The sequence below is a fragment of the Doryrhamphus excisus genome, linkage group LG3 (genome assembly GCF_037039965.1).
Source record: "Doryrhamphus excisus strain RoL-2023G ecotype Guam linkage group LG3, RoL_Dexc_Guam_v1.1, whole genome shotgun sequence".
Taxonomy (NCBI): domain Eukaryota; kingdom Metazoa; phylum Chordata; class Actinopteri; order Syngnathiformes; family Syngnathidae; genus Doryrhamphus; species Doryrhamphus excisus.
In genome coordinates, this window is record NC_136359.1 from 7,010,398 (window position 1) to 7,038,103 (window position 27,706).

Consider the following 27,706-nt stretch of genomic DNA (forward strand, 5'->3'; position numbering starts at 1 on the left):
AGTACTATGCATACAAGTCTGCACTTCACAGACTTTGATCTGTCGCTCCCATGAAAAAAAGCAAAAGATGTGGACGTCTTTGGCAGTCGATGTTACTTGAAAAGACGTCTCCAGACCAGTTTTTTTCTTTTTTATCTTACAGGGAGCCATCCTCACCACCATGCTGGTCTCTCGAAACTTCTCCGGTAAGTTTCCCCAAGCAGTCCCGCTGACATCCTCCCATAGAGAAAGTTGACCCGCAGGCCTGCATGTGCTCATGACGCTCGGAGGACTTGCATCCTTCCTGGATCATGGCACCATGTTGAAGGAACGTCACCGCTATTCCAATTGCTGCTCGCTTCCCACGGTTTTATTGAATGGTGACTAAAATGGTGGCATGGTCATACGCAACCCTTGCTGCACAAGCACACACACATTATGTGTCTGTTGTTTTGCTATGTGAGCTAACGCTGACATGTTTGTTACGTGTTCAAAGGCATAGAACTTCATGTCAAAGACATCAAAGAAGATCAGCACACTTGTTTCTTTTTAATATGAGAGGTCGTCATGGTCATAGATTGTTGTTGGCAAATGGGGCGCACTGCTTCTCTGCAATCAGCAGAGGTGCCATTCTCGGCGTATGTCGTTATTTTCCCAGCTCGAGCACCCGCCCACTGATGGAGCTCCATTGGCCCTTAGTGGCTGTGACTGACAGACCCCCTTGTCCGATGGTTTTTTGTTTATGTCCCGGTTTATATACACCTTTTCCCATCGTAGCTCACATTTCAGCAAGAATTGTATCATATCTGGCCAATCATTATCTCTACTACTTTTGAGTAGTCAGTGTACAGCTGGTACTGCAGTATAGATTTACTATCCACTAAAAATAGCTGGTGGGGAGCAATACGAGTGTGTCTGGTCTACAGTCGGGCTTGGAGGTCTGGAGCTGCAAGAGTGCTGCCATCACTCGGGGAGTTGCGCTTCATGGAAGGAAACCTGAATTCCACCATGTACTGTACACCTTGCGATGAACACGCCCAAATTGTGTGAATATTTAGTGCCAGCACCAGTCTTATCTAGCACTGCCTTAACCTCTTGGGCATGGACTTGACCTCCATGATGCCATCCCTGGTGGAGCTGGTGGATGATACACCTTGTGCTCCTCCGCCATCCTTCCCTACTTCTGCTAGAGGTGCTCACCTCTCATGTTGGACGTGTGGTTGGAAACTACGTGTCGGAATGTCCCAATCATTTTTCCTCTCCGTGAACCTCAGCTCCCCTGGTGCTGGCAGCACTCGGCAAGATGTCTTGCAGCCGACTTGTGTTGCCCGCTGATTAGGCTATAATGGCTGTGTGTCAAGGCCATCTACAGAGCTGTACCCTGGCTACTCTAAAGTTGTCGGCCTACTGCATATTGAACCGCATCCAGTACTTGGGACAGTGTTAACTACCTCAACACCCAATTCTGCTCTCACTATCGTGGTCAGGGCCTCATCAGACACGAGTAGAGGGGCCAGTTGAACCGATGCATGTATCCTGTCTTTGTACGTTTGTGTCTTTTTGTGTCCTGATGCTCCTGCTGCTGCTGTTGTGTCCCACTGAAACACACACACACACACAGGCCAATCCCTGTGTCTCTCCCATTCCAATTGTGAGGTCATCAGGCGAATGAGTCGCAGAGAGAAAGAACTTTGGACACATTTCCATGTGAAGTGAAAGACATTCGTGTTCATCCAAGAGCTGACATTCTTTAATGGCGTAGGAGTCATACATTATACACACCTGAATCACAGCGCTGACACTGTTTGCGTACCTAATAAATCAGCACGGGAATCTTCACTTGTCCTAGCGGCCCGGACCTGAGCGTGATAGGTCGATTTCCACAAACTAGAATCCAATGTTAATAAATGGAGTTAATATTTTAGGAGTTGGAGCACAGAAAGCCTGTTTATGACCTTTTAGAGGTGCTTTGAACATTATTAGAGCCCCGTGGACATTGAATGGCACCCCATGGTCATCTTTATACTCGTATTACTCGTATACATGCTAAGCAATAATAAGGCATGATAGCTCACCGTGTGGTACTGTGGTGTCTCCAATGTAAAGATGGCCGATGTCTTTGTATCAATGCCATGTCATCAGCCACATCAGGCCACAATACTGCTAGCATTGTTTACACCACACTACGCAGCGCTTCCGCAGGCTATGGGACCCCTGAAGTGACACAAATTAGTGGATTAGGGGATTAGCGGAGCTGTTGGTAAATGTTGGCCAAAGTCAATGAGAGCTAAAAGCAGCGCCTCTTTCTCTCTCTGACGTCCTCTGATGACCCCTGAGTTTGACAGATGCCCCGCCCCCGTCCCACTCAAACCCCACCACAGCTAACTAACCAATCCTCTTTGTCCCCACCTCTTTGTGTCTCCCCTCCTTTCCGCTCCTTCCTTTCACCAACTCTCTTCCCCGCCCCTTTTACACTTCCTGTCGCGCCATGCTTCGTCCGTTCATCCACGCCATGTAATCCTCTCTCTCCCATGCGTGCTCGGGTCTCGGACGGTGCCGACAGTGGGCAGCAGGCAGACCACCGCTCCAGCCTCTGTCGCCGCGGCCGCCGGCACCACCGCAGGGCTGGTGGAACAAGGTAGCATGGCGGCTCGACCCCAGGGCATGACGCCCATCTGCCCGTGCCTCCCGCACCCTCCTTCTCTATCTGCTCTTTGGCTCGTCTTCTTCTTCTCCTTCCCTTCTCAGCATGGGAGCTCAGAGCATGATGGCTTACCGTGTCGCCCTCAGTCCTTCACGTCCTCATCGGCCTCAGCTGGCTTTCCGTCTAGCGGACTGTTGCACGGCAATGAAAGTCTCAAATCCGTCTTTCCACCAAGCAGCGCAGTATGCGTCACTTCATCTCAGCTTGGAAAGACTCGTGTGTTTGAACGTATGGCCAGGACGTTTATGGAAATGTCTGTTAGCCAAAATAGGCGGGGGTGTTTAGAGGACATTTAAATTGTGCTGTAATTGTTTGACCCCCTTGAAGTACCCCACAGCCGTGACGAGTTATGTAGGGACCCTTCACACATTTGACAATAGAATATGATAGGCATTTCGGTTTCAGCCCCAAAGCGGACACCCCTACTTTAAACGATGGTTGTTGCTGTTTGCAGTGGTATTTGGGCAGAGAAAATGGGGGGGGGGTTGTCACTCTGCATTTGAAAATGTGAGGTTAGCATGAAATTTATCCAACACCAATACCAAAACAGCAACTGTTTCGAGGGGCTTTTACACGTCCTGTAATTCTGCACTTCGGGGAAAATATGTCACCTTTTAGTGGCGAAGGACTGATGGTTCCCCTTAGTTATCGTGAAGTGGAAACTTGAGGAAAAGTGCTTGGTGGGAAGGAGGCGTTGATGGAATGAAGTTTTCAAAATTAAAGATGGAAGGCCAGCTGCTCATCACCACTGGAGTCCATGTGTCTTCTGCTCTGATTGGATGCCATGCTCACTTCCCCATCATCATCATCTTCATGGACACTGCCTCGGAGCATGGCTTGGATGTGGAGTGCCGGTATCGCCCCCTTCCTCCATTCTTTGCCCATTCTCCTTCTTTTCATCATTCCGGACCTCCCTTCTCCTTTCCTTTCCTTTCCTTTCCTTTCCTTTCCTTTCCTTTCCTTTCCTTTCCTTTCCTTTCCTTTACTTTCCTTTCCTTTCCTTTCCTTTCCTTTCCTTTCCTTTCCTTTCCTTTCCTTTCCTTTCCTTTCCTTTTCTTTCCTTTCCTTTCCTTTCCTTTCCTTTCCTCGGTCTAACAAATGATTCTTGGATGTTTAAGGATGCCTGAGAGCTGTCGGTGAATGCTGCATGGGGGGGGGGGGGGGGCACTGGACCGGTGCATGCGTTGCAGCACGGGGAAGCTGGAAGAGGGGGCAGGGATGTTGGGGTGGGGGTGCATGGTCAGCATTGTTGAAGACGCGAGGCTGGGAAGGTTCTCGCCCACGAAAGGCAGATTAACATTGTAAATGTGCCGCTGTTATTAGCACGCGCTAGCTTGGTCCCCCGGGACCCCTTCATACTTTCGTATGATGTAATGGACTCTTCATATTCAGTCATATTCAACATCAGGCCATATTCCATTCAAATTTGCTGTATCTTTTAATTGAATAATTGTCTTGACACAAACAGCAAAATGAATAAAAATGGAAATGACACAATCTACGTATATCGCTATCAAATTTACCTCGGCAAAAATAGCAGTCATAAAATATTGAGGCTAGCCTCAGATTAAATGCCGTCGGTGATGGCGAAAATGCGATGGTGACCATAGATTGCTCATGGGACAACACAGGCGGTATCGCAACCCAGCCCTGGCTGCTCAGCACAACATGGTGCAGCGGTTAGCTTTGTTCTGCACTCGTTTGACAGTAAAGGAACTTTAAAAGTCCCACGCAGCAAACTTTCTCGCAGTCCGCTCCACGGAATGCTACGCTGCTGTCCTATGCCAGCAAAGGACAAGACTTGAGAATTACTTTGACACAGCCGCTTTTTTATTATGCAGCGGCTAACTTTTGCAACACTTTACAACAGTTAAGAACGATTTTGAGAGTGCAGTGGGGCACACCACTGTTAAAAATAAATACATTGTTTTTTGGGGGAAATTTACTTATTTGGTGTTGCCATCCAGCGGTTAGCTTCCTTTTGAGCTTGTTTTGCCTTTCCAAACCTTTCAAAAGTTGCCAAATCTTCCCAAATAGTTCCAAACTTTTCCAAATATTTCAAAATATTCCCAAACCTTTGCAAATATTTCCAAACCTTTCCAAACTTTTCCAAATATTTCAAAATATTCCCAAACTTTGCCAAACCTTTCCAAATATTTCAAAATATTTCCAAACCTTGTCAAAGCTTTCCAAATATTTCCAAACTTTTCCAAATATTTCCAATCCTTGGCAAACCTTCCCAAACCTTTCCAAATATTTCAAAATATTTCCAAACCCTGGCAAACCTTTCCAAACCTTCCCAAAGCTTTCCAAATATTTCAAAATATTTCCAAACCCTGGCAAACCTTTCCAAACCTTCCCAAACCTTTACAGTATTTTGTACACTTGACTCGGGTGTTTTCCTTTGGAGTAGAAAGAATCACATGACAGCCCATCACAGCGTCAGCGGTAGCGGCGCTGTCCTTGTTTCCAGGGGAGCCCGCTGGGACCCCCACAGGCCCCCCGCCCCATCCCTGGCTAGGCTGCAATCAAAGATTTATGGATCTGTCCTGCACATTCATCCTCACAAATAGACTCACCCTGTCCTGGCCTAGAAAAAAACGTTCCCTGCGCTGCTTTTAAACGGGGGGGCCAAACCTTGGCGGGAAGTCACGCCCATCCTCGCCTCTCACCCAGCAGCGCTTTAAGAGGATGTTGATGAGCTTCTGTTTAATTTTCTTCCTCCTTTCTCTTCTTGCTTCATGTGTCAATTGTGGCAAGGTAAGGAGCACCTCGGGCGACCGCCCCCCCCCCCCCCCCCCCCCATGCCAACTTTGTTTTTTTGCAGGTTTCTGGAGAGAATCCAAGCCATTACTGTTATTGCTCCTAATCCTCTTGTCTTTGCCATCATCTGAAGCCACCAGAATAGAACTTAACGCTGCTGGAACTCCATCTTTGTCCACAGCAATCATTGATACTCATGAATGGAGGCTATGGAATAACATCGGAAAACATCTGCACCTTCTTTCCAGCCATGTCTTTAACATGATACGGGCTCAAGTCCTGGGGCGTATGCCAAAGTACCCTAGAGCCTGTTTATGGCAAAAAACTTCCTCTTCCTCACTTGGCAGTGACCGCGGGCTTTGCTACACGTCTTAAAGTAGGCTAACCTAGCATAACGTTGCTGGGATTGGTTCATGATTGATTGAGATCTGCCTCCGTCTGATCCAAGACTGGATTATTGTTGGTCTTGAAATATGAATTAGAATTAGAAGAGGATACGCTGGTTGCTGCTTCCAAGCAGAAGAAGGCGCCTGCGCCTCTGCTGGTTGCAGCCTGGTACTGCATTCCGTTGTGCTTGAGATGACCGGGGCTTCTTTCTATGTCATTCTATGTCAGTTCCGACAATCGATATAAGACGTTCCAGGCCGCAAATGTAAATATGTACAAAGCAGATTGAAAAAGGCAAAGCAACAGGAAGAAGAATCTCTTATGTAACATGGCTGGCTGCTGACGTGATTGCATGTGACTGAACTTGAAAATGCACTTAAAAAAATGGGGAATGACGACTAGAGAGAAGAGAGGGAGGCGACGGAAAGGATTTAAAAAGTCAGCTTTATTCCTCGTACCCGCTGGAGCATCTGGTACACTTGCACATTAATGAAACATTAGCATTAATTAGTTTGGGCAAACGATGGCCTGTTGAGCTTTTTACTACGGTTTAAAATACTGTATTTTCCCGACTAGAAGTCACACTTTTTTTCATAAAAAAAAGTTAGTGCGACTTATAAATGAAAAAAATGTTTTTTGGTGTAGCTGAATAAGCATTGTGTTAGCATATCTTTATGCTAATAGCACACCTAGCCTGTTTTCTATTGTTTTATTGTTAGAACTTGCCTTCCAAGAGGACGTAATGTCTGTTTTGGTCAAGTAGTTTGGAAAATAAATTACCCGCAAAAAGTGCCACTTATACTCCAGTGCGACTTATGGATGTTTTTTTTTACCTAATGATGCATTTTTGGCCTTGTGCGGCTTATACTCCGGAGCAACTTATAGTCCAGAAAATACGGTAAGTCTTCAGGTTATGGAAACGATCCCATCAGGCGATATACCAGCCATTAAGTAATCCGTAATGGGGGCCAGGAAAGTCGGATTTGATATTTGTTTTGATGTTTTTTAACCCACTGTGACCTGCGAGAGGAAATGTTTGCCCATTTCCTGGTTGCAGCCAGGTAGGGCACTTTATTTTGCCTCCAAATTGCTTCAAGACACCACTAATAAACAGGCAGCGGCAGACAGCATTTTTATTGACCCTACTGCGAACCGACCAATTGAAAAAGTCTCTCTATTTTACAATAATTATAATTATAATAATTAATAACAATTAATTAATAACAATCATATAATAATGCGGCCATAGCCCACGACAAGCTACAACTCACCTGACCTCCACACATCTGTCCACCTGCCATTAAGGTCCCAGAGGGAACACTTTTACTGCGACACACATTAACGTCTTAAATGACATTGGGTCATGTGAGTGTAAAGCCATTTGAATGATGATGGATGAGACAAATAGCCACTGCATCAAGTTGGTAAATGTTGGCCAAAAAAATTGTCCAGAAAAAAAAACTGCTAACGTGTGATAGTGTATGTTATTTTATTTTGGTATAATATGTCTTATTTTCTAGGATTATAACTACTATAGTGAGTAATACAAATGCAAAGTTGACTATAGGGGTGTTACTTCATGTCTTGAGGGCTCTAGTAATGTTAAAAACCACATTTAGAAGGTCCTAAACAGTTTTCTATGCCATAACTACGGGAATATTCCATTTACTAAGATTGGGAACGACTGTACATGTATGCTAGTGTGTATTCCAGTCACGAGGGGGGGGGGACTGAGTGTGCAACCACAGTGCGCCACACGGTCCATACTGGGACACAATATATTCCTTCCAGTCTTTCACTGTCGTTGTTCTTGTCTTTGCAGCAGCCAAGACTTTGCTCAACAAGAAGGCCGATGTCAAGGTAAGGGTCATCACAAAGCCCCCCCCCCCACACACACACATGTGCTTCTCTCCACACACGCTCTTTTGTCTGTTTACCTGTGTGTGTATGTACTGTATGTGTGCGTGCATTGATTCCCTCGTCTCTACAGTCGTCTCATCGTCTTCTGTCCTCCTCCCGCTCACCCCATCTGGTCCTTAACCCCCCCCAATTCCCCAATGAAGATCTCCACACGTCCCACGCTCGTCCTCGTGCACGCTCGCATGCTCGCACATCCCACGCCGGAGGGGAGTGTGACGAAACCCGCAGCGTCGTGCACCAAACGTGACGTTTTCTCCACAGCACAAATGACTGAATTGGCGTGGAGCGTGCAGCGTGGAGCGTGGGGGAGTGTGGGCGCACTTTCACACACGTCGGCGTGGGTGTCGCCGTTTGTGTGCACCTCAGCCTCCTCTTCCTCCCCAGTTGCTCCCGAGGGGAATGTGACTACGCTTCCAGGAATAGCTGCCAGTCTGGACCCTGGAAACTCAGACGCCAGAAATAGACGCTCACTTCCACTGCGGCGCTCTCATCGCCTAGCAACAGGCTCCTTTTCACACTAAAGGCTTCTTCCTTCCTTTTTTTCCTTCCTGACTTCCTCCCTCTTTCTTTCCGCCTGTCCTCATCGTCAGTTCGACCCCTCCATCCTTGGCCTGGCCTCCCTTCCTTCGCTCCTACCCCCCCTCCAATCGGGTCTTTTTCTTCAAAGTCCAATTTGGACCTTTCCACCTTGCCCCTCACCCCACTTTAAGCCTTCATGTGTTTGAATAGATGGAAATGTATCTGCTGAGAGAGCACCCTGCGGTTTCTGTCCAAAGACGCCTTGGGGGGGGTTCACGCATCTGTGTCGATACGGCGCCGACTGCCTTCCTTCTCCTCAGCTCAACATTTGCAATAAAAGGGATTGTTGTAACACAAGCTTCAGCTCAAATAACACTCTGCGCCTCTCTTCAATTGTTGACTGGCGAGGAAGGAAGTGTCCTGGGGGCTCACCTCGTTGACGCTGCCCCCTACCGTTGTGGCAGAGAACTGCATGGCACGCGTTTGTAGCCTTAAGGGGAAATTAGACTCCCATCTTTCATCAGAAAAAAGTTGGTTTCAACCTTTTCATGTTCTTTGGTAATCAACAACGTTTTTGGTTAGCCATATGCACATGGAAAGAGCTTTTCTCCCTGTCACTCACGCCTATACAACACAGATCAGCTGTTCTAATCCTAATATTGAAAATAAAATCTAAATATATCCACTGGGGTCCGCACATTAGCCGCCATGCTGGTTCCGCTCGTACTTGATGGGTTTGGAGCAGTCCAGCTTAGCAACCCCCTCAACTCCCTCAGTTTGTTTATGTTTTTAGAACTTGAAAACCAAAGTCAGCATCGTTATTTCTGTCGAGGAAGCCAAAATTACGGGAAACGGGATTTAGGCTGTGGTGTGCACGCTAAGACGGTCTAACCTTCTTCTTCTTCTTCTTCTTGGGGCTTTCTTTGTCCACGGCTCTTTGGGGTTGAGGAGTACGCTCTTGTTCTTACTGCCATTTCATGGCTTACTTTGTTTGTTTTCCTTCCATCCATCCATCATCCATCCGTCCATCCATCCATCCATCCATCCGTCCATCCGTCCATCCGTCCATCCGTCCATCCACGGCATGAGGACAGAAACGAAAGTCCAGCTCTACTGTCCAGTACATGGTGAGCCTGCTGTCTATGTGTTACAACATCAAGTTGGAACATGTTCATCTGTTTGTGTGGAAGACGTCTATATTCTGCTCACGTCTTGTCTTCGTGGACATACAGTACACGTGTGTTGTACTGTGTGTTGTACTGTGTGTTGTACTGTGTGTGTGTGTCCTCCTGTCTTCTTTCCTCGTTTCTTCTGTCCAGTACAAGCCCAGTGGCTCGCAAAGTTCACAGCGAGTGATTGATTAGACCTTGTCAGGTGAAGGTGGACATGCTTTAGTTTTGTCCCTTGACAGGACGGACAGGTTGGTGTCATGTCCTCCAATTGGACTACTTTATTTCAAGGGTTCGCTTGCTCGATGCCGTTATCAGGCTGATGATCAAGTGACTGGCTGTGCTTTGATGACCACGCTTCAAAGCGGCATTTGATGGATGAATATCATTAACACACACAGACACACACATACACACACACACACACACGTTACTCACCTCTTGCTGTTGTCTCCTCCCTCTCCTGCACAGCCTCAGACAAACAGCACCAAAAACAGCATAGTCACCAGCCCAAAAGGAAACATCCCTTCACCTGCTCTGGTATTTACCTCCTAACCACGCCCCGTCAACACCCGCCACTACCTTTATGTGTGCATGTGTCACTGCCGCCCGCCCACCGCCGTTGTTTACCCACTTAAAGGTCGCCTCTCCCGCCCGCCGTCTTTGCATCGTATGTCTGTTGTCGCACGGCGTCTTGTGTTTGTGTCTATTTTATTTGTCTCACTGCCGCAGCAGTCGGCCAGGTCCACCGCGCAGGTGCTGTTTTTATACGCACACACAAACACACACACAACTTTGAATCATGGGAAATCAAGCTGGAAGAAGAGATTTTTTTAGCCTAAAATCAACAGCTCACTCCTGTCATAGACAGGACCTTGGACTAGTATTTGTGTAGTAAGTGCTCCTATTTCATAGAGGATCTTTTCCTGGTGGGTTTGCATACTGTCACATACTGGAGAAGATCTTTGACTAGCACTTTTGCACCGGGTCCCTAAAAACAGAAGATCGCTCTTGTCACATAGAGGATCTTGGCTAGAGTTTTTGCAGTCAGTCCCTAAAAACAGAAGAGTTCTCCTGTCACATAGAAGATCTTTGACTAGAGTTTTTACATAAGGTGCTAAAAATCACCAGAGCACTCCTGTCACATAGAGGATCTTTGACTAGCATTTATGCAGTCAGTCCTTACAAACAGCAGAGCACTCCTGTCACATAGAGGATCTTTGACTGGAGTTTTAGCGGTTGGTATTTCATAACAGCAGAGTGCTCTGTCATCTGGAGGATCTTTGACAGGGACCGTAAATCACTGACACCCGAGCGTTAGCTTCCTGGCTGATGATGTCATGTGACTTAGCACTGGTGCGGGCTAAACATAGCGTTGCTTCTGCCCATTATGTTCCCCTCTCCACACACTGGTGGGACCCTTACTGGGACCAGTGAGCAGGAGGCTGGCTGTTGCTGGGTAGAGTCTGGCTGACCTGCTTCCTCCTAAATTGGCCCACTAAGCCAAGCGACCCTCCTCCCCCACTCGCTTACTTTGTTCTCTCTTCAAGTTGACACCAGCGCCGGTCGCCTGGGGCGATGGTTGCCGTGACAACACTGCTGTCCCCTCCGAAATGGCCGGGCGCTCATCATCGCAGGGGTGTTACTTTCCCGGGAGAGGGAACGCAGCCCACTCTGATGTCACTTGGCGCCGCCTTCCTCCATCTTTTAGCAGGCTGCAGGAGACCCCACCCCCTTTTTAAAAATTTCATTTAATCTTAACGACGCTTGTCATTGGTGGAAGGACACCAAGTCATCACACGTCCCGATCTCACGGCTTAATGGAATGTCGGCAGACGTCTGGCCTTCATTTTAAGATGTGTAGCGAAGCCTAATGGTTGGGTGAGATCACGGCATGACTGCTATGACTGAGGATGAATGATGGATGATGGATGATGGATGTCAGCGAATGACCTCAAAGAAGCAGATATTTTGGAGAATAATCTTACATTTTTTTTGGGAAACTATTTTTTATCATTTAGAGGGAAAAACGGTAGATTTTTTGGAAAAACATGATATGTATTTGTGAGGTAAAGCTGCTATATTTTTGAGAAAATTGGAGATTTTTGAGAAAAAAATTATTTTGCAGAAAAAGTTGTATACGATTAAGAAAAGCTTCATATATGCTTGTGTATTTTTTAGGAAAATTGTATGTTTTTTGAGGAAAAAAAGCAGTTTACATATTTTTGAGGAAAAAGTATATTTATAAGTATATTTTTAAGACAAACATGATTGAAATATAATTTGCAGAAAAAGTTTTAAAAACGCATATAAATAGTAAAAGTAAAGTAAGTTGTTGTATTTAGTGAAAAAGGTTGCATGTGTATACCTTGGAGAAACACTTTGTACATTTTTCGAAACAATGCAGTGGTGGACGCTGCCCTTCGTAAAAAAGTCAACGTTGTGTGTGAACAGCACAGACAGAATGTGTGTGTAGTGTGTGTTGATACAAGAAGTGAGTGTTTTCCGCCCAACATGTTGCTCATTTTGATGGAATCTTCTTCCCTCACTTTTTAACACTCATTTTCTTTCTACTTCCTGGTATCCTATCAACCTTCACCCCCCCACACACATACATACGTGCACACACACGGTGACATCCTCTCCTCTCTATTCTCATGTCCTCCATCTTCCTTCTATCTCCCCACCCTCCCCTTTCCTCCAGGAGCCTCAGACCACCGTCATCCATAATCCAGCGGACGGGACCAAGGTATACGTCACCCCCGCCCCCCAGACCTGACCTTTGTCCCCCTCTTCCTCCTCATCCTGTCCTACCCTCTGCTCCTTCTTTCCATCATGCATCTCTGTGTTGGTTTACTGGTGTGTGTGTGTGTGTGTGTGTTGTGTAGTGGTAAATGCAGTGATGAGGTACCGTAGATATTTTTTTCAACTTATTGTGCAGCTTTGTGGTAGTTTGCAGTGCACGTATGTGACCACCGGGGGCACTCCAACACACACGTGAGTGTGCGTCCACAGGCCACAACATTAGGCACGCTCACCCAACAAAAGTTGTGTCAAAGTACACTTAATCACTACACTAAAATATGCTAAGGAATCCGTGGACGCTTTCCCACCCATGCATGACCCTGCATGATTTGTCAGTAAGACCCCCCCCCCACACCCTCTTGTGATGATATGTGTGTCTATACACGTGCTAAGCTAAATGCTAACCCAGCCGGGTTGTTCCTTTGCAACAAAGAAAATGCCGCATTTGATGTTGGCTTGACGCCGTGGCGACTGCTGCCGTCCTCGGCTTGTTATTTTCACACCACAGTGTTCCCGAGCAGCAAACGTGACCTCCGCAGCACTTTTCCTTTTCACTCTCGTCCATCTGGACCGACCAGAAGAGTCGTTACGTCCTGGAAAACATGACAAGTTGCCACGTGGAAGGCGGCCGAGCATTTTGTCACAAAGGGAGAGACATCAAGCGTGGAGATGAACAATAGACGCGTGTCTTTCCGACCGCCTCAGCTCTTTGGTTCGGTCTGCCGCGCTTCTGTCTCACCTATTTCATGTGGCAGCAAGGCTACGTCTGCGCCCTTTGTAGCTACCAGGGACACCATTTCAATGGCCGACAACTTGAGGAAAAAGGAGATTGTTTCCAGAAAAAAGTTTGGAGGAAAAATGTCATAATTTTGCAAAAAAGTACTATATTTTTCAGAAAAAAGTAGTATAATTACACAAAAAGTAGGATATTTTCCAGAAAAATGTAGTATATCTTCCAGAAAAAAGTAGTACATTTTCCCCCCAAAAGTTGTATATTTTCCACAAAAAAATTGTAATTTTTGAGGAAGAATTTTAATCATATTGAGAAATAGAAAATAAAAAAAGAAATAGAAAATTGAATCATTTTAGAGAAAAAAACAAAGGAAAGGGATTGTACATTTTGGGGGGGGGGTGTTGTATCATTTCCAGAAAAAAAAGTATTATATTTTTGAGGAAGAAATGTCATATTTTTAAGAAAAGAAATTGAATCATTTTGAGAGAAGTTTTTTTTTTAAATAGAAAAAATAGCATATTTTGGAATCAAACTCATTGGGAATCTGACGCCGACTGCCAAAGTTGTCTAAAAGGTCATCAAACGGCAGGAGTGCTCCCCCTGCTGGCCAGTGTTTCCATGACGTCGCCTTTCTGTGTTTCTGTCCACGCTCCAAACTCATTGTACCGTACTCCACGTCCCTTATCGTCTAATAAAAATCCCCACGTGTGATCTGCAGGAGTCCTCGGACAGCAGCAACACCACCGTGGAGGATGAGGACGTGAAAGGTGAGACCACACACACAATGTTTAGTTCACATCTTGGCAGTGCAAAATGCTCCTTACTAATGTATGGAAAACTTCAGCAACTCTTGCTATGACCTCTTACTGACCCCCCGTGGATCTTGGATGTACTGCACCCTTTTTGGAAAGTAGTGGATGTACAGTACGGCTACTGTACATCCACAGTACTTGTACTGTTCCTGTTTCTCACATATTGGCTGATTGACTGACCCAACTGGTCTGTTGGGTCCAGTTTGTCCTCTGGGGGGGGGGGGGGGGCAAATTTGTGAATTCTTGAAAACTTATATTTTGAGGGAAGAAATTGCATATTTTTGAGAACAAATATTGAATAATTTAGAGTAAAAGGTTGTATAATTGTAAGTAAACACAACTGGGTAATTTTGACACAAAAAGTCTGTATATTTTGTATATTGTTTTTTTATTATTTTTTAAAATATATTTTTAGCAGGAAAAATGCATAATTTTGAGAACAATATAATTTTTTACAAAGAAAAATTGCATATTTTTGAGAAAAATGTTGACTAATTTTGAGTAAAGGTTGTATAATTTAGGAAAACACAATTGGATAATTTTGACCAAAAAAATTATTACTTATTTTGTATAAGAAAAACAATGTGTATTTTTGAGTGAAAAAATGCATATTTTTGAGAAAAATATAATAATTTAGATTTGATTTTTTAAAAAATATATATTTGAGAAAAATTATCGAATCATTTTGAGTAAAAGGCTGTATAATTTTAAGAAAACACAATTGGATAATTTTGAGGAAAACATATATATATTTCTGTGTTATATTTTTAGGGGAAAAATTCCATAATTTAGAGAAAAAATAGAATCATTTTGAGGAAAAAAATAGTATATTTTTGAAAAAAATGTATCTTCAGTTGAATTGACATTGACAAGGTTAGACAAGGTGTATATTTTTAGGTACTTTCGAGGAAATTCTTTTTAAATATTTTCCTGAAAACCGTTTGATTTTGAGAAAATAGTTGCATATTTAGGAGGGGAGAAAATTAATCATTTATTTGAAGACTTTTTTCTGTAAATAAAAAATAATAATTTCCAGAAAACTATGAGAAATTTTGCGGAAATCGTTTGATATTTATGAAAGGGGAAAAAAAGGAATTTTGAGGAAAAAACTGTATATTTAGGAGAAAAAAATGTCTCTAATTTTGAGAAAAGTTTGTCATTTTAAGAAAAAGTTGGATTATTTATTTTCAGTAAAAAGTTGTATATTTTTAAGAAGCGTGTATGGTTGTTTTTTTTTTTTAGGAAAAAATGCATAATTTCCGGCGGAACGGCGGGCAAGTGGTTAGCGCGCAGGCCTCACAGCTAGGAGTGATTGAATGAATGTATCATTTTCAGAAAAAAAATGGGGGCGGGGCCAAGTCCAGTGCAGTGTGTTGATTGGTGGACAGAGAGCGGTCACTTCCAAAGCTTAGTGAGCGTCTTCTTGTGGTCGATGGTGAAGGAAGGCATCCTTCTTGGTGGGCGTGGCTACGCTATGATGTCACAGTGTTTTCCCGCTTTTGCGAGCGCAGGAGTGAAGCGGTGGAACGGCGTCTGTTGGGCCTGAGCGTATCCGGTCTGTGTTCGCTGCACATGATGGTACGGTTTGTGCAACTCTTCTAGTGTTTCACACAGAAGCGGGAAAAAGTGTCAACACAGCACACTCGCTGTGTCGCCTGTGCCACATGGTGGCGCTGTTGTTAAGCTCCATAAGTTGGATTGGCTAGAAATTTCTCAGATAGCTCAACAAAACATCCAGTGTAACTTTAGGCTATTTAGCAGAAACACCTCAAAATTTGGTGTACACATTTCGGGGACGCAGGAGCTCATGCGTGTCAAATTGGAGAAAGATTGATTGAAGACTAAGGCTTCCATCAACTACAACGTCTTAGCAACTAAATGTCATAAGTCTTTGATCATTGTCTAATGTCGATGTACACGTATGCTAGCATGTCCTCCACATGTCGATCATGTGACACAACGAGGGCACCCCATCAGTAGGCAAGAACCTTGGTGCTTCAGGGGGGAACTGCCCCGTCCTAAATTGGAGATCCCCTGGGTGGGGATGTTTGCAGCTAAAGAGGGAGGTGTCTTAATTTAGCACGACTGACTGGAAACAGAGACGCCCGCGTCCAGAGAAGCATGCGGCTACGCTAGCGTCTGACACGCAAGCTAACTAAGCAGAGGACGGTCCTCTTCCGACCGGACAACACTCCACTTGGCGGCGGTTCCCAGAGGCAGAATAGTCCGGATCGTGTCGGTGGTCTTTCTAGGATTTTGTCAGGTCAGTGGGGGCCAGGCAGCTGCTTGGTAACCTGAAACCCTGGTGGGCTTCTGGACGAGCACATCTACCAACTCATGGAAGTCTGTTGTAGGGACTACTCACTACCGAGTGTCAGCTAGCTTAGGACGGCTTTTCTGTTGTCTTTGGGCTTAGAATTGCCATTACGGACAAAAAGGCCTTCCCCAAAGTGTTCCGCACAGATGGACGCTTTCTATGCTCCAAAATGTCTTCTATGTACCATCCAGAGGACGACTAAGGGTCATTGATTCACAAACCCAACATGTTGCTGTCATGGCAGCTTCACTAAATAACAAAAAGAAAACAAGCAAAATGGGACAGGCGAGCTATAATTTGTCTTCGCCCAAACACCCGCATATGAAATTTTTCCGCAACTGTCTTGCGCACTTTTTCCGCAAGACAGTTATTGCAACATTTTGAAACTAGCAAAGCCGCTTTTTGACAGATTGAAGCTCAATCGAAGGACCAAATGTCCGGCTTGTTGACAGTTGAGCTTCTACTTTTGCGACTCTGAACACATACCGCTTCCGAATTATTGGACTTTTTCCGTGAGACGGTGCTCGCTATTTACAATTTTTTGTCAAATACTAATTTAATGTGTGTGTACTAGCAAAGCTGCTTTTTGACAGATTGAAGCTCAGTTGAAGAACCAAATCTGCGGCTTGTTTAGGACAGTTGAGCTGATACTTTTGCGATCCCAAGCACAGTAATTGGACTTTTTCGGCAAGGCCGGCCTGGCTAGCCCATTTTTTCAAATCGTATGTGCTGGTTTTGGACGGATTCAAGTGCAGTCGAAGAAGAAATGTGGACAGGCTAGCTGTAACTTTACTTCGCCCAAACACATACCGCTTCCAAATGATTGGATTTCTATCGCAAGACAGCGCTAGCTATTTCAACATTTTGAAACTAGCAAGGCCGCTTTTTGACAGATTGAAGCTCAGTCGAAGGACCAAATGTCCGGTTTGTTTAGGATAGTTGAGCTTTTACTTTTGCGATCCCAAACACAAACATTCCTGGTTCCTGGTTTTCTGCAAGGCCGGCCTTTTTTCAAATTGTTTGCTAATTTAATGCGTGTGTACTAGCAATGCTGGTTTTGGACGGAAGTGCAGTCAAAGAAGAAATGTGGACAGGCTAGCTGTAACTTTACTTCGCCCAAACACATACCGGTTCTAAATGATTGGATTTCAGCACTAGATACTTAGCTAGCGCTAGCTACTTAGCCATTTACAAAGTTTTGTCAAACACTAATTTAGCAGTGCCCGTTTTTGACAGATTGAAGCTCAGTCAAAGGACAAAATGTACAACTTGTTTAGGACGGTTGAGCGTTGGCTTTCCTCAGGTCAACCGTCTGGAATGATGGGATGTTTTCTCGAACGGGATTCCAGGTTTTTCGGCGTCCATTCGGCGTCCTAATGTTAGCACCTCTTAGGAGATGTACGGCCCAAAGATATGCGGGGCCAAGAGATGCGGAGATGCTTCACAGTATCTCTTCACCCCGTCCTCTCCTCATTGGCGTCCTCCTGTGGACAAATGTGGAATAGCACTGCATGTGTTGGCTTTACATTCGTTGTCATCTCCATCCTTCCTCCACCCAGCGACCGCCAAGTTTGCTGACCTTCTGGGCTCCGTGCGCAGGGGCTCAGGGCCCACGTCGGACGGAGAAGGCCGGTCCGCCACCCCGCCCCCTGCCGCCCTCTCCTCCCCCTCCCCCTCTCGCACGCACGCCCCCACCGTCCCAATGCAGAGTAAGTCAGTACGTTCACACCGTAGATAGCGGTGGCCATATAGCGCCACCTGCTGTATGGTAGCGGAGGCGGACATGTGCCGTACTGTGGTCCCTTCCATCATGCTAGTTTTTCTACATGCTAACGTTATTGCATCTCAAGCAAGGGTGTCCAAACCTTTTCCTCTGAGGGCCGCTTTTTTAGTGATTCATATTCTTCCATTTTGCTCGATTTTTCCAATTTTGTTGAATTTGATTTGGACATTGTGCCCCCGTCCGCGCTTTGGACACCCCTGATGTAAAGCGTGTAAAGAGCAGAGCGTGCCCCCTGTGGTACGCCACGAAGGGCGAGTGTGACCGCCTATTTGGTGCCATGTCATACTCCAGTGTCCAGGCTCACGGACTTGGTGAGCAGCGTTCGCAGGGCGCCACCGGGCCCACCGCCTGCGGCGGAACCCGATGCCGCCGCCCCCAGGCCCACGCCTCCTCCTGCTCCTGCGCAGGCCACCTCCCCACCTCCCCCCCCTCACGCACCGTCCAGCCCCTCCCCTTCCTCCTCCCAGAGTAAGTAGCAACATGCACGGCTTGGACTGCAGGCATGCTAAGAGTGGCGTGCCATGCCCGCAAGGCATTCTGGGTAGCGTTGTGCTACGGCAGTGGGATTCTGTTCCTCTGCGGGTGAGCTTGCTTGACTTTCAGCTCATCAACTTCCTGTTTGATGCTAGGGAACGCCGCTGCTAACTGCAACCCCGCTTTTCACGCTCGGTTAGCCTCTTTGCTGACGATTGAACCATCAACCTTTCAGCTCGGTCTCTCGCTGACGGAGAGTTGGCAGACATTTTAGGATGTGTAGCGAAGCCTGCCTCTTATCCAAGTATCCGTGAAGGTGGGAGCCTCCACTGTGATGGGACGCCCCCTTTCTCTGCTCTTTCCCGACATCACAACGACATCAGGTGGAACCTGGATGTCGTCGTGCTTTTAACCACGTGGCTTCTTCTTCCTTCCACAGTCCGCAAACAGGAAATCATCAAGATCACAGAGCAGCTCATCGAGGCCATCAACAACGGAGACTTTGAGGCGTACGCGTGAGTCCTCTTCCTCTTAACCACACTCATTTATTATTACATTTTATCATAGAACAGAATTTATACTTTATTTATACATATAATTATTCATTCACTTTTTTAATGGAACTTAAATTAATAAACTAAATAATAAAAAAATCAAATTATTTGTAATGGGAAATTAAATAAAAAGAATTCGATTTGTTAATTAATAAATAATACATTTTTGAATAAAAACTGAATACATTTTTAAATGAAGGAATCTTTTAAATAATTATCCAATTTATTTTTATTTCAATTAAATAGTTACTTTTTATAAATATACAATTAATTTTTTTAAATGGAACATATTTTTTTAATTAAAAATAATATTTTGTAATCGTCCAGTTAAAATGTTGAATGGAACGATATGTTTCAATTTAAATCAAATCTTGTATTTATTTAATTATAATTTTTTTCAAATGCAACTGAATTTTTCAGAGAAATTAAATATTTTATTAAATATTTTTGAATTACTTAATGTTATTTTTTCATGAAACTGAATTTTTATAAATAAATTTAATTTCATTTTTATCATGACATTTTTTAATAGGGCAGAATGTTTTTCGTGATGAAATAATTGTCTTTAGAATTACTATTAACAGATTTGAAATACATGTTTTAATATCAATCAAATATCAATATCAATCAAATGAAATATTTGTATCGATTTTTCCGGTTTTGTCCCCCTCAGCAAGATCTGCGACCCCGGCCTGACGTCCTTTGAGCCGGAGGCCCTGGGCAACCTGGTGGAGGGCATGGACTTCCATCGATTCTACTTTGAGAACCGTAGGACTCGTCTGCCGCCGTTGTCCTCAAGTCGCTGTGAGACGCCGCGCTAACTGTCGTGTCCTCGTCTGCCCGCCGCTCAGTTCTGGCCAAGAACAGCAAGCCCATCCACACCACCATCCTCAACCCGCACGTCCACCTGATTGGCGAGGACGCCGCCTGCATCGCCTACATCCGCCTCACGCAGTTTGTGGACGGACAGGGAAGGCCGCGCTCCAGCCAGTCGGAGGAAACCCGCGTGTGGCACCGCCGGGACGCCAAGTGGCAGAACATCCACTTTCACTGCTCGGGCGCCCCCGCCGCTCCGCTGCAGTGAGGTACGTGGTTAGCCGGCTAGCTAGCGAGTAAGGCTACCTTTCCATCCACAGGAAGTGGGATGCTCGCAGCCGCATACGTAAACAAAGGTCTTTTCCCTCCCCAGATGTTCGTCCTTCCTTTTGTGTGTGTGGGGGGGAGGGGGGGACTCAGCGGAGGGAGGAAGAGCAGGTGATGATGACCACAGGAACTTCACAAGTCGATGGGCCGATGGGCCGCCACCTCCGCTACCGCCGCCATCCACTGGAGGGCGTGGCGGCTCCTTGGTGATTCCTTCTTCTTCCTGGCGCTCTCCTTTGCTTTGTCTTTGTCTTTCTTTGACCTTCTTTGTCTTTGTTTTTGTCCTTCTTTGTCTTTGTCAAGCAACTCTTGTCTCACTGCACTGGAAATGTCAAAGTACTATCATTATTACTACTACTATTACTACTATTACTACTATTACTACTACTACACATTTGTATCATGGAATTTATTATTATTGATGCCAGTGGTTTCTAGTTCAAGGATTTTTGTCCACCTTTTTAAGGAAGCATGTACCCCCCCTCCCTCCCCCAATACAATGGTTGTTTTTTATGGTGGATATTACGTGGAAATGATACTTTTTGTATTTGCCTTTCGTGTTCTCACCCTTTCTTTACATATACAATACTACTTCTTCTTTGGGGCGGGGTCACGTGTCACTCTGGAATCTCATGTTAACATGTGTGTGTGGAGGGGGGGTTGGAGAGTTCTGAAGATGGGGGTAGGGGCGAAACAAGTGAAAAGTCATCATTTTTAGGTAAAATCCTTGGAATTATGATATTTAAAAAAAATGGGTATCAAGTATCAGATAATCAGATTTCATATTTATGAGATTAAAAAATTGAAATTATGACATTAGAAATAAAAACTATGAATAAAAAATTATGAAGTGAGATTTTAAAAAAGTGTAAAGTCAAAATGATAAGATATAAATTCTCATAATATATTTATATAATATTAATATTAATGAATATAATTATGAGATCAAAAATTCACAATTGTGGGATGAGTTAAAAAGTCATAATTGAGAAAGTTTAAATTATGAGATGATATTTAGAAAATTATGAGATGAAAAGTCTCAGAATTATGAGATATAATTATGAGTCTTGGAAATTATGAGATGAGTCATAAATGAGAAAAAAATGATCTGAAAAGTGAAAATGATCAGACGAAAAGTCCATGCTAGTATGCTGGAGCCTACCCCAGCTGACATTTTGGGGAGAGGCGGGGTCCGGCCAATGGCAGGGCACAAATAGACAAAAATAGAAATGTTGAGATTAAAAATGAAAAGTCACAGTGTGTATCTGATAATGCCGACTTTTTATTGGATCATTTCGAGTTTTCCTGGGATATTTTCTTCTTCCAGTGATGGAGACAGGAAACAGGCTTCTGTTTTATTAAAAGGACAATCAAGGATGAAAGGTTTTTAATGCTATGAATTATTCCCCCTTTTTGGTGATGATTTTTGAATGTTATGTTATTTCCGAGGTGGTCATCCTTAGTTGGCCCTGCCCCCTTAGCCATGTGTGTGTGTGTGTGTGTGTGTGGGGGGGGGGGTGCTCCCTGACCCCTCCCACCAGGAAATGGCAGCATGTCGAGTCCACACGTGTTGTTGTTTCTTCGTGTTTACACTTTTCTATCAGAGACTCACTTGGTCTTCTAAACGAGCCTGTTAGCTTCTTGCCGTCTTTTTGCATGAACGTCAGCAGGACACTTTGTGTGTGCGTGTGTTGGTTTTTAACCTTTTTGTCCGCCTCTTTTCCTTCCTCACGCCACTTTTGGCTTTTCTGTATTTTCTCAGCTTTGGTATAGATATTTTTGTCTCCAGATGATCTAATGCAGACGTCTCTCTCTCTCTCTCTCTATATATATATATATATACACACAATATATATATTGAAATATTTATGGATATGCAGTATATATATGTATATATTTATATACATATATATATATATATATATGAAAAGTAAGTTTGTCCATGAGGATTTTGCATGTTTTTTTGTACATAAACGCTGAGAGAAGGCACGTTGTGGAGCTCCAGCAGGGGGCGCAATCACACGGTCAAGCACAAACAAAAAGTGGCGAGCTTCCACAGACACGAAAGACCACCGATCGGCAGACGCTTGCGAGGAGGCGCCCGCCTCCGTTTGGTCGACGCCTTGTCTCTTTTGTTGCCGTGACTTTTTCTTTCTGTTGTTGTCATGGATACGATGATCTGTGATCTGTGGTGTGCTTCACATGCTCTTTTCTCTTCCATGTGCTATCAGATGTGATCAATAAAATGGACATCCAAGTACACAAACGGCACTAGGGCGCCTTTTTATTGCTCGATGTCACCAGGTGGTGGTTACTCAACTGCAGAGAGGAGCAGGCACCTGATAGGTTCACTTCCAATATGTAGACTTCTCTAGACATCTCGTACAAATTCAGACTTCTGCATGTTAACATCTTCCCCCAAAATGACAACTATATTTACTTTTGTTTCTCATATTTGCACTTTTTTCTTTAATACTTCAACTTTATGCGACTGAAATGACCTTATTTGTCCTCATAGTATGACATTATTCTTGTAAATTTGGATTTTTCCTAATTTTCTCTCTTAATATTTTCACTTTATTCTTACATTTTTTTTGTCAAATTATCATTTATAGAATGTGCCAATAAAATAAAAACAGCCTTGGGCTGCTTTTATTTTGTTTTGTTTCTCATAATATTACAACTTTTAAAAAAGATATTAAAATGACTATTTTCCCTCATGTTAGTTTATTCTCCAAACAGTTTTTCTCGTTAGAATACCAAATTTTTAGAATACCATTTTCCATCTCTGAGGTTGTTTTAACATTTTCTGATTATTCAAATTCTCCTCTTGTATTTTGGTTTTCATTTTTATTCTCATCATATATTGACTTTATTTTTGTACATTTTTTTTGTATTTTTGGGAAAGTAATTTCCCAAAAGTACAACTTTATTCATAGTTTTTCATAATATTACTTTATTTTTCTTGAATATTCTCACTTTATTGTACGAAAATCTGGTTATTCTAAAATGCAACATTTGAATTTTTATGTAAAATTGCTGATGAATTTTCCATTTTTGTTATCTTAATTTTTAATACGCTCCGGGCCACAAATGGCCCCAGGGCCGCACTTTGGATGAAACTCATGATATCAACAAGTCAATTTATTTTCAAACAAGGGTAATAATGATTTGGCGTGCATGAAAAAGCCAAAATTGAAAACATCTATGTTTGACCACGCGGTCATGTATCAACATTTATATTATATTTATATTTATATACAACACAGCAGAAAGAGAACCAGTGTTGTCATGGCGCTAAGCGCCGATGCATATGCTGATTGTAAACAAGAGTGTATTTTTAAGCGCATGTGTGATGGAAAATTTTATATTTCACAGGTATAACATAGTTTACACATTGTGTGAATTACTTTATGGCCTTTTGTAGAGCTTTAACATTTGCATCCGAGCACATCCTGCTGTTCCTTCAAGGATGGTGGCACAGCAGGAGGCTATCTGTAACCTGGGGTTAGGGGCAGTGTTGGAGGAGGTCATTCTTTGATCACAGCTCTACCTTCACGGGACAGGGGACATCAAGAGGTCCCACCAAATGGTTGACCCTAGGAGGTTATCTCACATGGGTGTGACAAACCGTGCCAGAGGAATGGGTGTGTAGGCTAACCCCCATACATGAGGGTGGCATCGGGGGAGTGACATGAATGTCTCTTTTCTATTGTAATGTAATTCATTTACATGCTATGGAGTATAAAAGTTCCCGCCAAGAGGCCACTCTTGGCCAGACACCTACAGACCGCCATGCATACTGTGTGTTGTCTGACCCCTTTGTTTTGCAAAGGTAATAAAAACTGCCAGAATTATGTATTTATTTCAGGCATTCTCTATCCTACTTAGGATGATAGAAATTTTTGCACAACACATGCAAAGGAAGATACTGACCACTGGTGATCCTCCCAAAGCAGCTGCTGCCATCTTGTGGAGTGAATGCCACAAGATGCCAATGGTTCAGCAAACAGGAAGCTCCGTCAGGGCAGTTTGACCAGCCTCTCGCTGGCCTCCCACAGCTTCTTGGCCACGCCGGCGTCCCTGGCGAAGGGACGCAAGGCGGCGGCTTTGCAGTCCACAAAGTAGCCACCCCCGACCTTGGCGGCGTCGTCCGACACGGCACAGTGGATGACGGTCTGCGCTCCTGCCTCGCAGGGAACGAAGAACATCCACATGACGAAGCGCATCAGCGCCCGGAAGAGGATGGAATAGTGACACGTCCATCCGCTCCGCACGAAGCCTGGCAGGAAGCAAAAGAAAAGAGCGTGAAGATGACGATGTGGTGGCATCTGCTGATGACGGCGGTGAGGTCTCACCGGGATGCACGGCGTAGGACGCGACGCCCTTCCCCTGCGTGAGGCGTCCCAGCTCGTGGCTGAAGTAGACGTTGGCCAGCTTGCTACGGCAGTAGGTGAAGAAGGGCAGCAGGTTGTAGTTGAGGTCCTGGAAGTCCAGCTTCTGGTACTTGTAGCTGGAGCAGGTGAGCGTCACCACCCGGCTGGGGGCGCACTCCTTCAGGCGGGCCAGCAGCAGGTTGGTGAGCAGGAAGTGGCCCAGGTGGTTGACGCCGAAGCACATGCTGAAGCCGTCGTCGGTCCAGTCGAGGACGCCGGGCATGGCTGGAGGGACACGTGCACATCCTGTTTAGACACCTGCCCGGTGATGTCATCACTCGAGTCCGCACTCCACCCACCTGCGTTATTGACCAGGATGTCCAGCCTCTTCTCCCGCTGGAGGAAAGTCCTGCAGAAGTCCCGCACCGAGCGCAGGTTGGCCAGGTCCAGCTCCATGTGGGCCACCGTCAGACTGCGACTCCTGAACTTGATCTCTTTCACCGCCTCCTCCGCCTTCTCCAGGTCTCGGCAGGCGATGACCACACGAGCGCCCCTCGTGGCCAAGGCCACAGCCGTTTCCTTCCCGACGCCGGAACTTCCGCCTATCGCGGAAGGACACGGTTAGTTCAAAGGTCACCAGGAGCAAACAACGTTTCCTTTTGAGTTCGTTTGAACAACACATGATTTCAAGAGGACGCACGTCTGCCTAAACCTACATCGCATATTGTACAAGTAAACATATGCGTAGAGCAGCTTTAAAACCAACATGGCAGCAAGGTCCGTTATCCAGTTCCCGGAAATGCCTTACTTACCGGTGATGAGAACCGTCTTGCCGTCCAGTCGCTTCAGGTCGGTGCAGTACCTCCTCTTTTTCATCCATTTCAAAATGAGAAAGGCGACCAAAGACGCGACTATTGTGTAAAGAACGTACATTTTGTCGAGATGCTAGCATATAGCGGCTAACATCCGCTAGCCTGTTGGCTTGCGAGCTTACTTGTCCGCTTGTAAACAAAACGTCATTTTCATTCCTCGTCGCGACGTCCCTTCACCGTCAACTTTAACACAGAAACGGTGTTAGGTTCATAAAACTATATGCCATTTTTAAGTTTTTTCATTCATTTTGTTCCTGCTGTCACTGGATGGTGAGTAGTTACAAGTGAGCATGCGAGCGTTGATGCGGCAATGCATCATGGGTACTTCACTAACAGCGGCGACAGTGTGTGTAGTCAATCAACACACATGAATGGAAAATGACTTCAAAAACATGCATTTTTTTGGTTTTTTATTACAAGCTTCAATTGTTCAAAACAATAACAATATAAGCAGAATTACAGGAACAAAAAGTGCAATTCTACAGAACAATATCAACATAAATAAAAATTAACAAAGAAAGTAATGTGCGAGCAATATTGCTTGAAAATAAGAACAACAAAATAAAAATAGAAAACATGTCACTTAAGCTTGTTCTTCATATGACTTGTTTTTAGAACGTTCTCCAATGTATGAAAGGTTTTCACTGCTTTTCTGTTTTTGAATATCAGTTTCAGTGATTCATATAAAACTGGTGAATGTTTGGCTTGCATAACATGACTCTGGATTTGTGAATATTGAATTTTCCTAATAAACAAAGACATTTCACAGCATTCTGCAGATCCTTACGAAGGTTGCATTGTAGAAACAAGACCATTTCCATTTTGATGTCAAGGAGTGTATTAAAAGACATAAAAAGTAAAATAGAAACTTCGGTCCAAAATGTTTGAGAAATGGGACATTTGTAGAACAAGCGCCTTATTGATTCTTCTTCTATTTTGCAAAATGAGCATTGTGACGAGACCCCCTCCATGAATTTGACTAAACGTGAGTTGCAAGGATAAAAATTGTGGATTGTTTTAATGTGAAGTTATTTCACTTTGTTTGTTTGGAATAAAAAACTGTTTGTGTTCATTCCATAGCTTTTCAAAGGGGATGTGAGGGAAGGAGTTTCTCCAAAATACAAGAGCCGTGGGAGGGCAACCTCTATCTAAACTAAGTGTGTTCCTTATGTGTTTGTTATCACATTTACTGTCAAGAATGTTCCTTCCACCAATCATTAAACTTGGAGAAACTCCTTCCACCAGCCCACCCCGGAGAGATGACTTAAACAGTTGCAAAAGCTGGGCTGGGATTCCCTTAATCACTCGTTCATAATCAACAGGATCCATGTGGATATTATGTTTTTGAACAAACATGTTATAGATGTATGATGTTCTATTTCTATCAAAGAAATCAGAAAAAATGATGTTTCTTTCCAGGCATTGTTTGTGGAACATGGACTTGTTTCTGTGCAAGATGTATTGGTTATTCCACATAATCCATTTGTGAGGAGAGAAGTTGTGTTTGAAGGCCAACTTCCATGAGTCCAGTGCTTGCTTGTGAAAAAGGGATAACTTAACAGGTAACTTAGAACATTTAAAGTTACAAGTCAGCAGGAACTTGAGGCCACCACATTTTTCAAACAAAAGGTTGGGAAAAACAAACCAAGGACTTTTGTCACACATCAGACATTTTTTGACCAATTTGATTTTGAACACATGGTTGAGAGTTTCAAAGTCAATGGCATTGAATCCTCCTTCAGAATAATTTCTAATCATTGTGTTCCTCTTAATATACTCTGTTTTATTTCTCCATAGGAATTTAAATAATGTAGTGTTGATGGCGGAGGATGTTTTTCTGTCAACATATAGTGATAGGGCAGGATAAACCATTCTATAAATCCCATCAGCCTTGGAGAGCATTATCCTTCCTTGTAAGGTGAGGTCCCTCTGAAGCCAACATTTGAATATAGATTTAGCCTTTTCCACTTTTGGAGAGAAGTTCTCAGTTGGCCGCTCACTTGTAGATCTATGGATTGCAACCCCAAGATACAGAAGAGAGTTTTTAACAGTTTTTCCGCAGACCGATTGCTTGTCTGTCTCATGAATGAACAGAATTTTACATTTCTTTCTATTGATGACCAAACCGGAAGCCTTGGAAAAAGCCTCCAAACCCTCCAAGGCTGATGGGATCTGCTGATCAGTTCTTAGAAATATACACGTAACATCTGCTAGTTGACTAATTAATAATGAGTGCTCCCCAATACTGATCCCTTGCACATGAATACAGTTTACAATGTGTAGGTTCAACATCTCAGCTGCAATTAAAAACAAAAAAGGAGAAATTGGGCAACCTTGTCTTATACCTCGATTAAGTACAAATCTTCGGGAGGAACCTTCAGATAAAGCGACACTAC

The 27,706-nt window shown here is 44.2% G+C and overlaps 2 protein-coding genes across 33 annotated transcripts in view; one reads left to right on the forward strand and one right to left on the reverse strand.

Moving 5' to 3' along the window:
- camk2b1 (calcium/calmodulin-dependent protein kinase (CaM kinase) II beta 1) overlaps window positions 1-22,333 on the forward strand; it is a 43,136-nt gene extending 20,803 nt beyond the window's left edge. For 3 of the 32 annotated variants that reach the window (XM_058071873.2, XM_078789549.1, XM_078789551.1), the window contains 11 exons: window positions 143-185; window positions 2,543-2,617; window positions 7,656-7,693; window positions 9,367-9,399; window positions 9,913-9,981; window positions 12,146-12,190; window positions 13,698-13,746; window positions 18,805-18,880; window positions 19,593-19,687; window positions 19,771-20,004; window positions 20,109-22,333. In XM_058071873.2, coding sequence (XP_057927856.1) covers window positions 143-185; window positions 2,543-2,617; window positions 7,656-7,693; window positions 9,367-9,399; window positions 9,913-9,981; window positions 12,146-12,190; window positions 13,698-13,746; window positions 18,805-18,880; window positions 19,593-19,687; window positions 19,771-20,003 — 756 coding nt within the window. In that variant the 3' untranslated portion in view covers window position 20,004; window positions 20,109-22,333. Of the gene's footprint in view, window positions 1-142; window positions 186-2,542; window positions 2,618-7,655; window positions 7,694-8,482; window positions 9,332-9,366; window positions 9,400-9,912; window positions 9,982-12,145; window positions 12,191-13,697; window positions 13,747-18,804; window positions 18,881-19,592; window positions 19,688-19,770; window positions 20,005-20,108 lie in introns of those variants that run through there. The other 29 variants (XM_058071874.2, XM_058071878.2, XM_058071879.2 and 26 more) reach the window with 29 other exon arrangements.
- LOC131128753 (retinol dehydrogenase 14) lies at window positions 21,943-25,634 on the reverse strand. Its single transcript, XM_058071911.2, has 4 exons — window positions 25,251-25,634; window positions 24,798-25,040; window positions 24,421-24,723; window positions 21,943-24,344 (listed from the first exon to the last, which is right to left on the reverse strand). Exons 1-4 carry the CDS (start codon window positions 25,369-25,371, stop codon window positions 24,085-24,087), a joined length of 927 nt encoding a protein of 308 aa, XP_057927894.2. The 5' UTR covers window positions 25,372-25,634; the 3' UTR covers window positions 21,943-24,084.
- Window positions 25,635-27,706: the final 2,072 nt, after the last annotated feature.